This window comes from Saccopteryx bilineata, chromosome 1 (assembly GCF_036850765.1).
Source record: "Saccopteryx bilineata isolate mSacBil1 chromosome 1, mSacBil1_pri_phased_curated, whole genome shotgun sequence".
Lineage (NCBI taxonomy): Eukaryota > Metazoa > Chordata > Mammalia > Chiroptera > Emballonuridae > Saccopteryx > Saccopteryx bilineata.
Genome location: NC_089490.1, coordinates 101,920,863 through 101,935,449, shown reverse-complemented (window position 1 = coordinate 101,935,449; position 14,587 = coordinate 101,920,863). Strand labels below are relative to the sequence as shown.

Genomic DNA, 14,587 nt, shown 5'->3' with positions numbered 1-14,587 from the left:
CCGCATGCCAGGACTACGCTCTACCACTGAGCCAACCGGCCAAGGCCCTCATCATTTTTATGTATATATTTTGTTAGCCTCTTTACAATAAAACTTTGATGAAAAGACTTTTCTTTGATGGTATTCTCTGAGACTCTGCCCAGTGGAGATAGCCAGGTGGTTGATTATTCAGTGAAGGTTCACTATCAGTGCTGCTTTGAATTGAAATGTTACATGGTGTTTTACTAAGGATTGGTTCTAGGTAGAAACCCTCCCAGATTATTTCCTTTTGACCTCTTTTTTACCTTGTGTTTTCTAGGGAGATTAAAATATGCAGTAAGTGAAAGCTGTAAATTTATTGGAAAATTGAAGAATCCCTTGAGATTATGAATAAATCTCATTAGAAGCATAATAGAATAAATAGAAATTGTGTACTTTTCAATGCAATTTCTTGTTACTCATTTTACAGGAGATAGTTGCAATCATTGGATGTATTTTAGTGATGCAACCAAGACAAAAAATGGATGGGCCAACGAGTTGTTACATGAATTTGAGTGCAACGTTGAAATGCTTAAACAGGCTATAAAAGATCATAATGTAGGTTCACCTCCTAAATCCCCAACACATGCCTCTCCCCAGCAAACACAAACAGGTATTTTACTTTTAACAACATTGTGGCATTCCTCTGATATTAATTTTGTGTGTGTGTGTGTGTTTATATTTTCTGTAAGTATTATGTTTTTTAAAAATTTATTGACTGATTTAGAGAGAGAGAGAGAAACATCATTTGTTGTTCCATTTATTTATGCATCCACTGGTTGATTTTTATATGTGCCCTGACCTGGGATTGAAGCCACAACCTTAGTGTATCTGGATGGTGCTCCAGCCAACTGAACTATCTGGCCAGGGCAGTAAATTACTGTATTTTTCCATGTATAAGATACACCTTCATTTTGGGGCCCGAAATTTGAAAAAAAATGTATTATATAAATTTATTGAACTAAAGTTTTATTTATCATAAAATTCATACAACTCATCACTATCAAAACTCCTATCCATTAGCTTGTCCTCATCTGTGTCTGATGACGAATTACTGTCTTCAACAAATAAGCGTAAAAACAAGCGTGGAAAAGCGGGGGATGCAAGAAAAATAAAAACTACAACCACTGTATAAGACACATCAAGTTTTTAGTCCCAGAGTTTTTCGGGAAAAGGTGTGTCTTATACATGTGGAAATATGGTATGTTTAATTGATATATAAAAATTTTGTATTTCATTTAGACCATAGGTCTATGGAAGAAAGCTTTTTTTTTTTTTTTTTTTTTTTTTTTTTTTAACTGTAGGACTAATACCCAGGTAGAATATTTTAGACTTTAAAATGGCTAGCAGATTTCTCTTTTTAATAAGTATTTCAGCCAGTCGTTTCTCAGCCTTTTGTCTAAGCTCAAGTGTAATAAGTATTTCAGCTAAACGTTATCTGTGAGAGTATCTTAAATGTGATATAAGTATGATTTCTGTTTAAAGAATAATGATTATGAAAAAATAATCAAATAACTTATTTCTATATCAGTTTATATGAAGTATTTCCCCATATATTATCTCATTTGAGAAATCAGTGTTTTTAGTAGCTGTCATAATAATAAGAGTGACTGTTAGAAAAAAAAAATTGAAAGGAGTTTTTATTTCCCACAGAGAAAGACTCAGCTCTGAAAGGGACTTCCAGAACACCTTCAATATTATCTCAGCAATCCAAAGCTAAGTTAATGTCTAGTTCTGTTGTGGTTAGACTTGCAGATTTCAATATATACCAGGTATGTTTCACTTTTTAAATTAAATTTTCTGATAAGTACATTTACTATCTTCGGCAAGCAACTCTTACAAACTAATGCCACCATTTTATTTAAAAACATCTTAACTAGTTTTGTTAAGTGGCTAAATTAGACAGGATAGAAAATAGCAGTTCATTAATTTTTGTGTATATAGTTTCCCAGGATTAGGCACACTGTGAGGTTAAAGTCACAGTTCTCTAGATTGCCAAGTATGCACAAGACTTCTGAATACAACTGCAAGTTCAGGAGTTTCTGTAAACTACCCACAGATTTGAGAATTCACAGGAAAAATTCACATAACTACCTGAAATCACCTGAGTCACATTTATTCCAGGGGAAAGAATACAAATTAGAATCAGCCATAGGAAGAGGGCAAAGAGTGGATTCTAGGAGTGTTCTAAATTCAGAACCCCCTTTCCTCAGGACACATTTAGCCTCCTGGCATGGACATGTAACCACATGCATGAAATATTGCCCACATAGTTGAATTCAGTCTCTAGATAGACTGATACCAGTTGACCCAAGGTGTCCACCCTCTAAACAGTTAAACTACTAAATAATCAAAGTATGGCCAGTCCCACTCTGAGATATCTTGTGACATAAACTGTTGGTTGTGGCCCCAGCAATCCACTGTGAATAGAAAATTCCAATTGTTTAGAATTACCTCCCAGGAGCAAAGAAAAAGGCCAGACCTCTCTTTGTAGTCCAGATTCTTTATTACACAATTGTCTTAATGGAAGAAACTATAATACCTTTTTGCTTTATTAAACTAAGAAGTATTGGTTATACTGCAAACAATTTTATAGCTAAGAACTGTATATCCATTTACACTAAAAATCTTATTCGGGCTGTAATCTCACAACATGGTCTGACCTTGCGACCCAACACAACTGAATATGTATCCTATTTTTTAAAAATAAAAAAGGATTCCAGATGTACATTAGCATTTATGAATTGTTCTCATTTATTTTGATAAGCTCATGACTTTGAAGCTTACTTTTATCTGAAAAGTTTTCATTTTACCATTGGTTTTCACTGGGGGCTGATTTTGCTCCCCAGAAGACATTTGACATTGTCTGAAGACAATTTTGGTTGTCACAGTTGGAGAGGGTTGCTGTTGACATTAGTTGGTAGAGACCAGTGATTCTGCTAAACATTCTACAGTGCACTGGACCACCCCACAAGAAGGAATTATCTGGCCCAAAATGTCAATTGTGCCAATTTTGGAAACCTTGGTTTATCAGTTATTTTTTTATTGTGCAGTTGCATTTATATATATATGTTTTATCTGATAGAAATATTCTATCTTATTTTAAGGCTTAAAATAATGAGTTTGCTAGGAATGTTCTGCAGAGTTGACTTTAATTGATAGAAATCCAGAGATTATAGTTTTCTGACTCGTTGATTTTAAAATAATTTAATGTGAAGTTAAATATATAGTAAAGTTTGTGTTGGAAATTAATCATTACTAAATTACTGGAAGCAGTTTTTTGTTTTGTTTTGTTTTTTTGTATTTTTCTGAAGCTGGAAACGGGGAGAGACAGTCAGACAGACTCCCGCATGTGCCCGACTGGGATCCACCCGGCACGCCCACCAGGGGCTACGCTCTGCCCACCAGGGGGCGATGCTCTGCCCCTCTGGGGCGTCGCTCTGCCACGACCAGAGCCACTCTAGCGCCTGGGGCAGAGGCCAAGGAGCCATCCCCAGCGCCCGGGCCATCTTTGCTCCAATGGAGCCTTGGCTGCGGGAGGGGAAGAGAGAGACAGAGAGGAAGGAGGGGGAGGGGGTGGAGAAGCAAATGGGCACTTCTCCTATGTGCCCTGGCCGGGAATCGAACCCAGGTCCCCCACACGCCAGGCCGACGCTCTACCGCTGAGCCAACTGGCCAGGGCTGGAAACAGTTTTAAGAGGTTGAAGTGATAACTGTGTTGCATACATTCTTTGGAAAGGCATTTTTATTCAGTGTTACTTTAGGAAACTTATTTTTTCAGGTTTCTACAGCAGAACAATGTCGTTCTTCCCCCAAAAGTATGATTTCTTGCAATAAAAAATCTTTGTATCTTCCACAAGAAATGTCAGCTGTTTATATAGAATTCACGGAATATTACTATCCAGATGGAAAGGATTTTCCAAGTAAGAGAATTTTATATTTTATTATTTGTCTATTATTTAGGAAATTTCTTTTTTTCTTGATAAGTTTTGGAGCTTTATAAATTGAAAAAAGAATCAACGGTCCATTATTTTTATTATCATTGTGTATAGTATGTAACTCTTGTATGGCATTTTTATATATTATTATTTGCTCATATGTTCTTTTCTCTTACTAGCTTGTAGCATACTTGATGTTAGGAATTTTGTAGTATTCATGCTTCATTTTATCCCTGAATTATATTTTTCCCCTAAAGTGAGAAGCCAGGAGTCAGAGAAACAGACTCCGGCATGTGCCTAACAGGGATCCACCCGGCATGCCCACTAGGGGGCATGCTCTGCCTATCTGGGGCATTGCTCCATTGCATCAGGAGCCATTCTAGTGCCTGAGGTGGAGGCCATGGAGCCATCCTCAGTGCCTGGGCCAACTTTGCTCCAGTGGAGCCTTGGCTGCAGGAGGGAAAGAGAGAAAAAGGAGAGGGGGAAGGGTAGAGAAGCAGATGGTTTCTTCTCCTATGTGCCCTAGCCAGGAATCAAACCTGGGATTTCCACACGCCAGGCCAACATTCTACCACTGAGCCAACCGGCCAGGGCCTATCCCTGAATTTTGACTCATTTTTGTATTTAGTAGCTGTTTGTTTGGTGAAAGTTAGGCTATGTGTAGAATAAGATTTTTTTCCTTTAGTATAATTCTCATTTATATTTCTGCTATATTAATATAAATCTATATTTCATTGAGAAAATGAATAATGAAGTTATTCTTTTAGCTACAGGGAATTTTTTGGGCTTGGTTTTAATCATATATTATATCTTGGACAACTTTTGGCACTTGTCTTTATTTAGAAACATTGAATTACATGAATTTTTATTTGTAAGCTGCTTTGGCTGCTTAGAGTTAAAATGATTATACATTGTGTTCTTTGAATATTAAAATTTTTTCTATTTGTTTTGTATAGGAATCCTAAAACTGAAATTTGTCTTTGTTTATGTGGTACCTTTTTAATTATTGTGGTTAAAAGTCATAGTTGAGAAAATGTGTTTAAATGGAATAGGACTAGGTTGTTATTGGAAGAAAAAATTTTACATCCTCTCTTTAAAAGTAGAACTCCACAATTGTTTGACCCAGTTTGCCCATTTTGTTTAATATTTACTTAATATAGGTTCTTAGTTTCAAAGAAATTTATTTTATCGTGAGAGAGAGAAGGTACAGACAGGGACAGACAGACAGGAAGGGAGAGAGATGAGAATCATCAACTCATCATTGGGGCACCTTAGTCGTTCATTGATAGCTTTCTCATATGTGCCTTGACCGGAGGGCTCCAGCCAAGCCCGTGACCCCTTGTTCAAGCCAGGAACTTAAAACTCCAGCCGTTGATCTTGGGCTTCAAGCTAGCGAACTTTGGGCTCAAGCCAGAGACCATGGGGTCATGTCTATGATCCCACACTCAAGCCAGCACCCCCTGCACTCAAGCTGGATGATCCTGCGCTCAAGCCAGCGACCTTGAGGTCAGTGTCCCAGGTCAACACTCTATCCACTATGCCACCACATGATCAGGCCAAAGGGAATTTGTGATGCTCGTGCCTTTGTTATTTCATTAAAAAGAAGATAGCCTGGAAATTACTTTGGAGAAACTGATGTTGAACTATTTTATCACTTTAATTTTTGTTTGTGCCAGACTTTAGGGATCTAATCCTCACCATTTTATGCTTTTCAATAGTCTTTTGTATATTTCACACTTATTTGTTTTTTCTACCTTCCTAACTAAAATTATAAGTAAATTAAGATGGATTAAGACATTTGCTTAGTACCTTACACAGTAATATGACACACCTGGAACTCAAGCATGGGTCTTCTAAATTGAATTTCGTTCCCCCTCATCTAATGTTTCCCCAGGATATTCACAGCCATCTGTCTGTAATTGGGTGCCTGTTCTTTTCAGCCCTCTCACCCCCAAAGTATTTTCCTTAAATAATGCATCACTGAACTAGTAATTTTTCTTCAGAGATAAGACTAGTTTCCAGGATTTCTATCTCTTGTAGGTTTATTTTTATCAGTTTTGTTAATGTGTGCCAAAGGATTTATAATCTTATTCTATAATCTGTGTTTTTTTTCCAATAAAAATATAAAATTTTTCCCCCAGCAATTTAAATTGTAGCCCAGTAGATACCTACCTATGAGTGGAATTGGTAGCTTATGTTGTAACTGTTTTTAATTTAACTTTTCATTATGGAAAATTTTCAAACAAATGTATGGGGATCCAGTTTCAGTTCTCATGTTTTATCTCTCAGTTAAGTGATCCAGCTTTAAAAATGTAACTTTTAAAATAATTATAAATGTAATATGTCCTTTAGCCCATGAGCCTACATTTGGAGATAACTTGTCCTAAAACTGAAGTGTGTATTAGTTTGCTAGTATTGGCTAACAGAGAACCACATGCCGAGGGCTTTCTTCACAGTGCAGGAGGCCAGAAGTTCCAAATCCAAATGTCAGCGAGTTGTTTCCTCAGAGGCCTCTCTCCTTGGCTTGTAGATAGCCATCTTCTCACATGCTCTTTCCTCTGTGTGTGTGTTTCCTAATCTACTGTTGTGACTCCTGTCATACTGGACTGGAGCCCGTCCATATGAACTCATTTTTACCACAGTTGCTTCTTTAAAAGCCCTATCTCCATATACACTCACATTCTGAGGCACTGGAGATTAGAACTTCAGCATATCAATTTTGAAAGGACATAGTTCAGACCGTAACAATAAGTAGGGTATTGTTAGTTCTGGGGTTTTTTTTTGTTTGTTTTGGGTTTTTTTGTATTTTTCTGAAGCTGGAAACGGGGTGAGACAGACTCCCGCATGCGCCTGACGGGGATCCACCCGGCACGCCCACCAGGGGGCGACGCTCTGCCCACCAGGGGGCAATGCTCTGCCCCTCTGGGGCATCGCTCCATCACGACCAGAGCCACTCTAGCGCCTGGGGCAGAGGCCAAGGAGCCACCCCCAGCGCCCGGGCCATCCCCACTCCAATGGAGCCTCACTGCGGGAGGGGAAGAGAGAGACAGAGAGGAAGGAGAGGGGGAGGGGTGGAGAAGCAGACGGGCGCTTCTCCTGTGTGCCCTGGCCGAGAATCGAACCCGGTTAGTTCTGTTTTTTACAGAGACAGAGAGTGTCAGAGAGAAGGATAGACAGGGACAGACAGACAGGAACAGAGAGATGAGAAGCATCAATCATTAGTTTTTCGTTGCACGTTGCAACACCTTAGTTGTTCATTGATTGATTTCTCATAAGTGCCAGGACCGTGGGTCTTTAGGAGACCTAGTAACCCCTTGCTCAAGCCAGCAACCTTGGGCTCAAGCTGGTGAGCTTTTTGCTCAAACCAGTTGAGCCCGCGCTCAAGCTGGAAACCTCAGGGTCTCGAATCTGGGTCCTCTGCATCACAGTCCGATGCTCTATCCATTGTGCCACCACCTGGTCAGGCAGTTCTGTGTTTTTTTTTTTTTTGTTTTTTTTTTTAATTGTATTTATTTTTAATGGGGTGACATCAGTAAATCAAGATACATATATTCAAAGATAATATGTCCAGGTTATCTTAAAGTTCAATTATGTTGCATACTCATCACCCAAAGTCAGATTGTCCTGTCACCCTCTATCTAGTTCTCTTTGTGCCCCTCCCCCTCCCCCTACTCTCTCCCTCTCCCCCCTCCCCCCTCCCCCCGTAACCACCACACTCTTATCAATGTCTCTTGGTCTCACTTTTATGTCCCATCTACGTATGGAAAAATGCAGTTCCTGGTTTTTTCTGATTTACTTATTTCACTCTGTATAATGTTGTCAAGATCCCACCATTTTGCTATAAATGATCCGATGTCATCATTTCTTATGGCTGAGTAGTATTCCATAGTGTATATGTGCCACATCTTCTTTATCCAGTCATCTATTGATGGGCTTTTTTTTTTTTTTTTTTTTTTTTTTTTTTTTAAAGATTTTATAATTTTATTTTTTTTAATGGGGTGACATCAATAAATCAGGATACATATATTCAAAGATAACAAGTCCAGGTTATCTTGTCGTTCAATTATGTTGCATACCCACCACCCAAAGTCAGATTGTCCTCTGTCACCTTCTATCTTGTTTCCTTTGTGCCCCTCCCACCCCCTATCCCTCTCCCATTCCCCCCTCCCCCCCGTAACCACCACACTCTTATCAATGTCTCTTAGTTTCACTATTATGTCCCACCTACGTATGGAATAATACAGTTCCTGTTTTTTTCTGATTTACTTATTTCGCTTCGTATCATGTTATCAAGATCCCACCATTTTGCTGTAAATGTTCCGATGTCATCATTTCTTATGGCTGAGTAGTATTCCATAGTGTATATGTGCCACATCTTCTTTATTCAGTCATCTATTGATGGGCTTTTTGGTTGTTTCCATGTCCTGGCCACTGTGAACAATGCTGCAATGAACATGGGGCTGCATGTGTCTTTACAAGTCAATGTTTCTGAGTTTTGGGGGTATATACCCAGTAGAGGGATTGCTGGGTCATAAGGTAGTTCTATTTTCAGTTTTTTGAGGAACCACCATACTTTCTTCCATAATGGTTGTACTATACATTCCCACCAACAGTGGATGAGGGTTCCTTTTTCTCCACAACCTCTCCAACATTTGCTATTACCTGTCTTGTTAATAATAGCTAGTCTAACAGGTGTGAGGTGGTATCTCATTGCAGTTTTGATTTGCATTTCTCTAATAACTAAAGAAGATGAGCATCTTTTCATATATCTGTTGGCCATTTGTATTTCTTCCTGGGAGAAGTGTCTGTTCATATCCTCTTCCCATTTTTTTATTGGATTGTTTGTCGTTGAGTTTTATGAGTTCTTTGTATATTTTGGATATTAGGCCCTTATCTGAACAGGTGTTTAAAAATATCATTTCCCAATTAGTTGGCTGTCTGTTTATCTTGTTATCAATTTCTCTTGCTGAACAAAAACTTCTTAGTCTGATGTAGTCCCATTCATTAATTTTTGCTTTCACTTCTCTTGCCTGTGGAGTCAAATTCATAAAATGCTCTTTAAAGCCCAGGTCCATGAGTTTGGTACCTATGTCTTCTTCTATGTACTTTATTGTTTCAGGTCTTATGTTTAGATCTTTGATCCATTTTGAGTTAATTTTAGTACAGGGGGACAAACTGTAGTCCAGCTTCATTCTTTTGCATGTGGCTTTCCAGTTTTCCCAGCACCATTTGTTGAAGAGGCTTTCTTTTCTCCATTGAGTGTTGTTGGCCCCTTTATCAAAAATTATTTGACTATATATATGTGGTTTTATTTCTGGGCTTTCTATTCTGTTCCATTGGTCTGAGTGTCTATTTTTCTGCCAATACCATGTTGTTTTGATTGTCGTGGCCCTATAATATAGTTTGAAGTCAGGTATTGTAATGCCCCCAGCTTCATTCCTTTTCTTTAGGATTGCTTTGGCTATTCGGGGCTTTTTATAGTTCCATATAAATCTGATTATTTTTTGCTCCATTTCTTTAAAAAATGTCATTGGAATTTTGATGGGAATTGCATTAAATTTGTATATAGCTTTGGGTAATATGGCCATCTTGATTATATTTATTCTACCTAACCAAGAACAAGGTATATTCTTCCATCTCATAATGTCTTTTTCGATTTCCCTTAACAATGGTTTATAGTTTTCATTGTATAAGTCCTTTACATTCTTTGTTATGTTTATTCCTAGGTATTTTATTTTTTTTTGTTGCAATCGTGAAGGGGATTATTCTTTTGAGTTCATTCTCAGATGTTTCATTGTTGGCATATAGAAAGGCTATTGACTTCTGTCTGTTAATTTTGTATCCTGCGACCTTACTGTATTGGCTTATTTTTTCTAGAAGTCTTTTTGTGGATTCTTTGGGGTTTTCGATGTATAGGATCATATCATCTGCAAAAAGTGATACCTTTACTTCTTCTTTTCCGATATGGATGCCTTTTATTTCTTTGTCTTGTCTGATTGCTGTGGCAAGAACCTCTAGTACCACATTAAATAAGAGTGGAGAGAGTGGACAACCCTGTCTTGTTCCTGATTTAAGGGGGAAAGCCTTCAGTTTTGTGCCATTTAGTATGATGTTAGCTGATGGTTTATCATATATGGCCTTTATCATGTTGAGATATTTTCCTTCTATACCCATTTTGTTGAGAGTCTTAAACATAAAATTGTGTTGTATTTTATCAAAAGCCTTTTCTGCATCTATTGATAAGATCATGTGGTTTTTGTTCTTTGTTTTGTTGATACGGTGTATTACGTTAACCGTTTTACGTATGTTGAACCATCCTTGAGATTCTGGGATGAATCCCACTTGATCATGATGTATTATTTTTTTAATATGTTGTTGTATTCGATTTGCTAGTATTTTGTTTAGTATTTTAGCATCTGTATTCATTAGAGATATTGGTCTGTAGTTTTCTTTTTTTGTGCCATCCTTGCCTGGTTTTGGTATAAGGGTTATGTTTGCCTCATAAAATGTGTTTGGAAGTATTGCTTCTTCTTCAATTTTTTGGAAGACTTTCTGTAGAATAGGAACCAAGTCTTCTTTGATAAAATGTTTTCATAAACATAAAATGTTTGATAAAATTCGCTGGTATAGCCGTCTGGGCCTGGACTTTTATTTTTGGGGAGATTTTTAATAGTTTTTTCTATTTCTTCTCTACTAATAGGTCTGTTTAGGCTTTCTGCTTCTTCTTGACTCAGTCTAGGAAGGTTGTATTGTTCTAGGAATTTATCCATTTCTTCTAGGTTGTTGAATTTAGTGGCATAAAGTTTTTCATAGTATTCTACAATAATTCTTTGTATATCTACAATGTCCGTGGTGATTTCTCCTCTTTCATTTTGGATTTTGTTTATATGAGTTCTTTCTCTTTTTTCCTTGGTAAGTCTTGCCAAGGGTTTGTCAATTTTGTTGATTTTTTTCAAAGAACCAGCTCCTTGTTCTATTAATTTTTTCTATAGTTTTTCTGTTCTCTATTTCATTTATTTCTGCTCTGATTTTTATTATCTCCTTTCTTCGGCTGGTTTTGGGTTGTCTTTGTTCTTCTTTTTCTAGTTCCTTAAGGTGTGAAGTTAAGTGATTCACTTGGGCTCTCTCTTGTTTGTTCATATATGCCTGAAGTGATATGAACTTCCCTCTTATCACTGCTTTTGCTGCATCCCATAGATTCTGATATGTCGTATTATCATTTTCATTTGTCTGTATATATCTTTTGATATCTGCACTTATTTCTTCTTTGATCCATTCATTTTTTAGAAGTATGTTGTTTAGTTTCCACATTTTTGTGGGATTTTTTCCCTCTTTTTTGCTGTTGAATTCTAGTTTCAAGGCTTTATGATCAGAAAATATGCTTGGTACAACTTCAATTTTTCTGAATTTGCTGATGTTGTTTTTGTGGCCCAGCATATGGTCAATTCTTGAGAATGATCCATGTACACTGGAGAAAAATGTATACTCAGTCACTTTGGGATGAAATGTCCTGTAGATGTCTATCATATCCAGGTGCTCTAGTGTTTTGTTTAAGGCCACTATGTCTTTGTTGATTCTCTGTTTGGATGACCGATCTAGAGCCGTCAGCGGTGTATTGAGGTCTCCAAGTATGATTGTATTTTTGTCAGTTTTTGTTTTAAGGTCAATAAGTAGCTGTCTTATATATTTTGGTGCTCCTTGGTTTGGTGCATATATATTAAGAATTGTTATGTCTTCTTGATTCAGTGTCCCCTTACCCATTATGAAATGGCCATTTTTGTCTCTGAGTACTTTTGCTGTCTTGTAGTCAGCATCATCAGATATGAGTATTGCTACGCCTGCTTTTTTGTGGATGTTATTTGCTTGGAGTATTGTTTTCCAGCCTTTCACTTTGAATTTGTTTTTATCCTTGTTACTTAGATGAGTTTCTTGTAGGCAGCATACAGTTGGATTTTCTTTTTTGATCCATTCGGCTACTCTGTGCCCTTTTATTGGTGAGTTTAATCCGTTTACATTTAGTGTAATTATTGACACTTGTGAGTTCCTCATTGCCATTTTATTGATTGCTTTCTGTTAGTTTTGTGCCTTGTTTGATTCTTCTCTTTTGTTTTTCTATCTTTTGTTTTTATTTGGTTGTGTTCCATACATCTTTCCTCTGTTGCTATCTTTTTTAAATCATGTGCTTCTGTGGTGGTTTTTTCAATGGTGGTTACCATTAAGTTATGAAAAGGGTCCCTACCCTGTTCATTGTAGCGAACTATTTTGTGAGTACTTTTGCCCTCCATCACCCTTTGCTACTGTTAATCTTCATCCTCTCCCCCCCTTTCTTATTGTTGTCACAGTTTAAATTTGGTTTTGTTATGTTCTTCTTGGAGCTTTTACTTGTGGCTTTGTTGTTTGTTTTTTTTTATTCTTCGTATCTGATTGGAGAACCCCCTTTAGTATTTCCTGGAGTGCGGGTTTTCTGGTGATAAATTCTCTCATCTTTTCTGTATCTGTGAATGTTTTTATTTCTCCTTCATATTTGAAGGTTAGCTTTGATGGGTATAGTATTCGTGGCTGAAAGTTCCTCTCTTTCAAGACTTTAAATATTGGGGTCCACTCTCTTCTAGCTTGTAGAGTTTCTGTTGAGAAATCTGATGATAATCTAATGGGCCTTCCTTTATATGTTGTATTTTTCTTTTCCCTGGCTGCCTTGAGAATTTTTTCTTTGCAGTTGGTTTGTGCCAATTTTATTATGATGTGCCTTGAAGTAGGTTTGTTGGGGTTAAGAAAACTTGGAGTTCTGTTTGCTTCTAGAATTTGAGGTTTTAGTTCTTTCCAGAGGCTTGGGAAGTTCTCATCTATTATTTGTTTGAGTATGTTCTCCATTCCATTTTCTCTCTCTTCTCCCTCTGATATACCTATTATTCTTATGTTATTCTTTTTGATGGAGTCAGATAATTCCTGTAGGGCTATTTCATTTTTTTAAATTTTTGAATCTCTTTCTTCTTCTCTTTGTTGAGCCTCAAGTTGCTTGTCTTCTATTTCGCTGATCCTCTCTTCTTCTATCTGGCCTGTTCTATTAGCTAAGCTTGTTACCTCATTTTTCAGCTCATGAATTGAGTTTTTCATCTCTGTTTGATTTGTTTTTATAGTTTCAATTTCCTTGGAGATATACTCTTTGTGTTCATCTAGTTGTTTTCTGAGCTCCCTAAATTGCCTTTCTGTGTTTTCTTGTATATCTCTGAGTATTTTTAGAATTTCTATTTTAAATTCTCTGTCGTTTAACTCCAAGGTTTCCAATATCTTAAATTTTTTCTCCATAGATTTTTTCCTCATCTCTCTGTGGCACGCTCTGGAAGAGGTTTGCAGTTGATAATTCTCTATGGTAATGTCATGTATTGGGCTTCAGTCTCGTTGGCAGTCGAGGTTCATTAGTGTTTATAGGCTCCAACAGTGAGAGGATCTCTCACTGTGAGAGTGTTCCTGGAGCCTCTCTCCTAGTCTTTCCTTCCACAATTATAAGCCTGATAATCCAGCTATGGGGTTGCTGCTGCCTCTGCCTGGATAGTAAGAGTCTCAAAGAGCTGGCATCTCCCCACTCTATTCCCACTAAGCACAGGGCTCTGAGTAAGGCTCAGTCAGTCAGACCTGCCAGCATAATCAAGCGTGGCTTCCTCTCACTCAAAGACCTCTGGCTCTGCCCCTCTGTGGGATAACTCGAGTGCCCACTCCTGAGGCGTTCGGAGGAATCTCTTGCCCACTCTCCGTGCGCACCCACCAGGATGTCAGACCAGACAGGTCACACTTCGAGTGAAATCCCTACCCACACGGAAAAGATCGAGCTTTGGAATTGGCTTTCGCTCTATCCTCATGCGGCTTTCCCAAGGGGCTAGGGCTGCCTGAGATTCCGCTCCTGGCCCGCTCACAGACCTGCTCCTCTGTGGGAAAAACACGGGCGCCCACCTTTGAGGAGTTTGGAGGAATCTCCTGTCCACTCTTCCTGTGTGCGCACTGACCAGATTATGAGTTTCAGGCGGGACGCCTCTCACTCCGAGAAAGCCCTCTGCCCACACGGAAAAGTTACTGGGTTGGAATTGGCTTTCGCTCTGTCCCCGTGCGGCTTTCCCAGGGCGCTGGGGCTTCCGCTCCTGGCCCGCTCACAGGCCTCTGACTCTGCTCCTCTGAGTGAAAACACGGCCGCCCACCTCTGAGGAGTTCGGAGGAATCTCCTGCCCACTCTGCCTGCGTGCGCACTGACCAGATTATGAGGATCGGGCGGGACGCCTCTCGCTCCGCGAAAGCCCTCCTCCCGCACAGAAAAGTTCCGCCGTTGGAGTTGGCTCCAGCTCCCTCCCTGTGCCCGGTCCCCTCAGGGCTCTGGGGCTCCTAGGAGATGCTGCTTTTTGCCCACACAGAGGCCTCTGACTCTGCTTCTCTATGGGTTAGCACGGGCGGCGCCCACCCCTGAAGTGTTCGTAGAAATCTCTTGCCCACTAACCACGCCAACCAGGAGATGCGGAAAATGGCTGCCCCACTTGTCTTTCTTTGTCTGGGTTTGGCGCGCGCGTGTTAGCTTGAATTGCCCAGGTTTTTCCACGGCTTGGATCTCCGTGCCACAGCCTGGTTTGGCTGTTTGTACCGCAGCC

General features: G+C 38.9%; 1 protein-coding gene across 1 annotated transcript in view; it reads left to right on the top strand.

Moving 5' to 3' along the window:
• The window catches only part of BLTP3B (bridge-like lipid transfer protein family member 3B), a 131,808-nt gene that overhangs the window by 73,046 nt on the left and 44,175 nt on the right, over positions 1-14,587 (top strand). Inside the window, 3 exon segments of the mRNA XM_066262303.1 lie at positions 449-631; positions 1,672-1,790; positions 3,800-3,941. Coding sequence (XP_066118400.1) covers positions 449-631; positions 1,672-1,790; positions 3,800-3,941 — 444 coding nt within the window.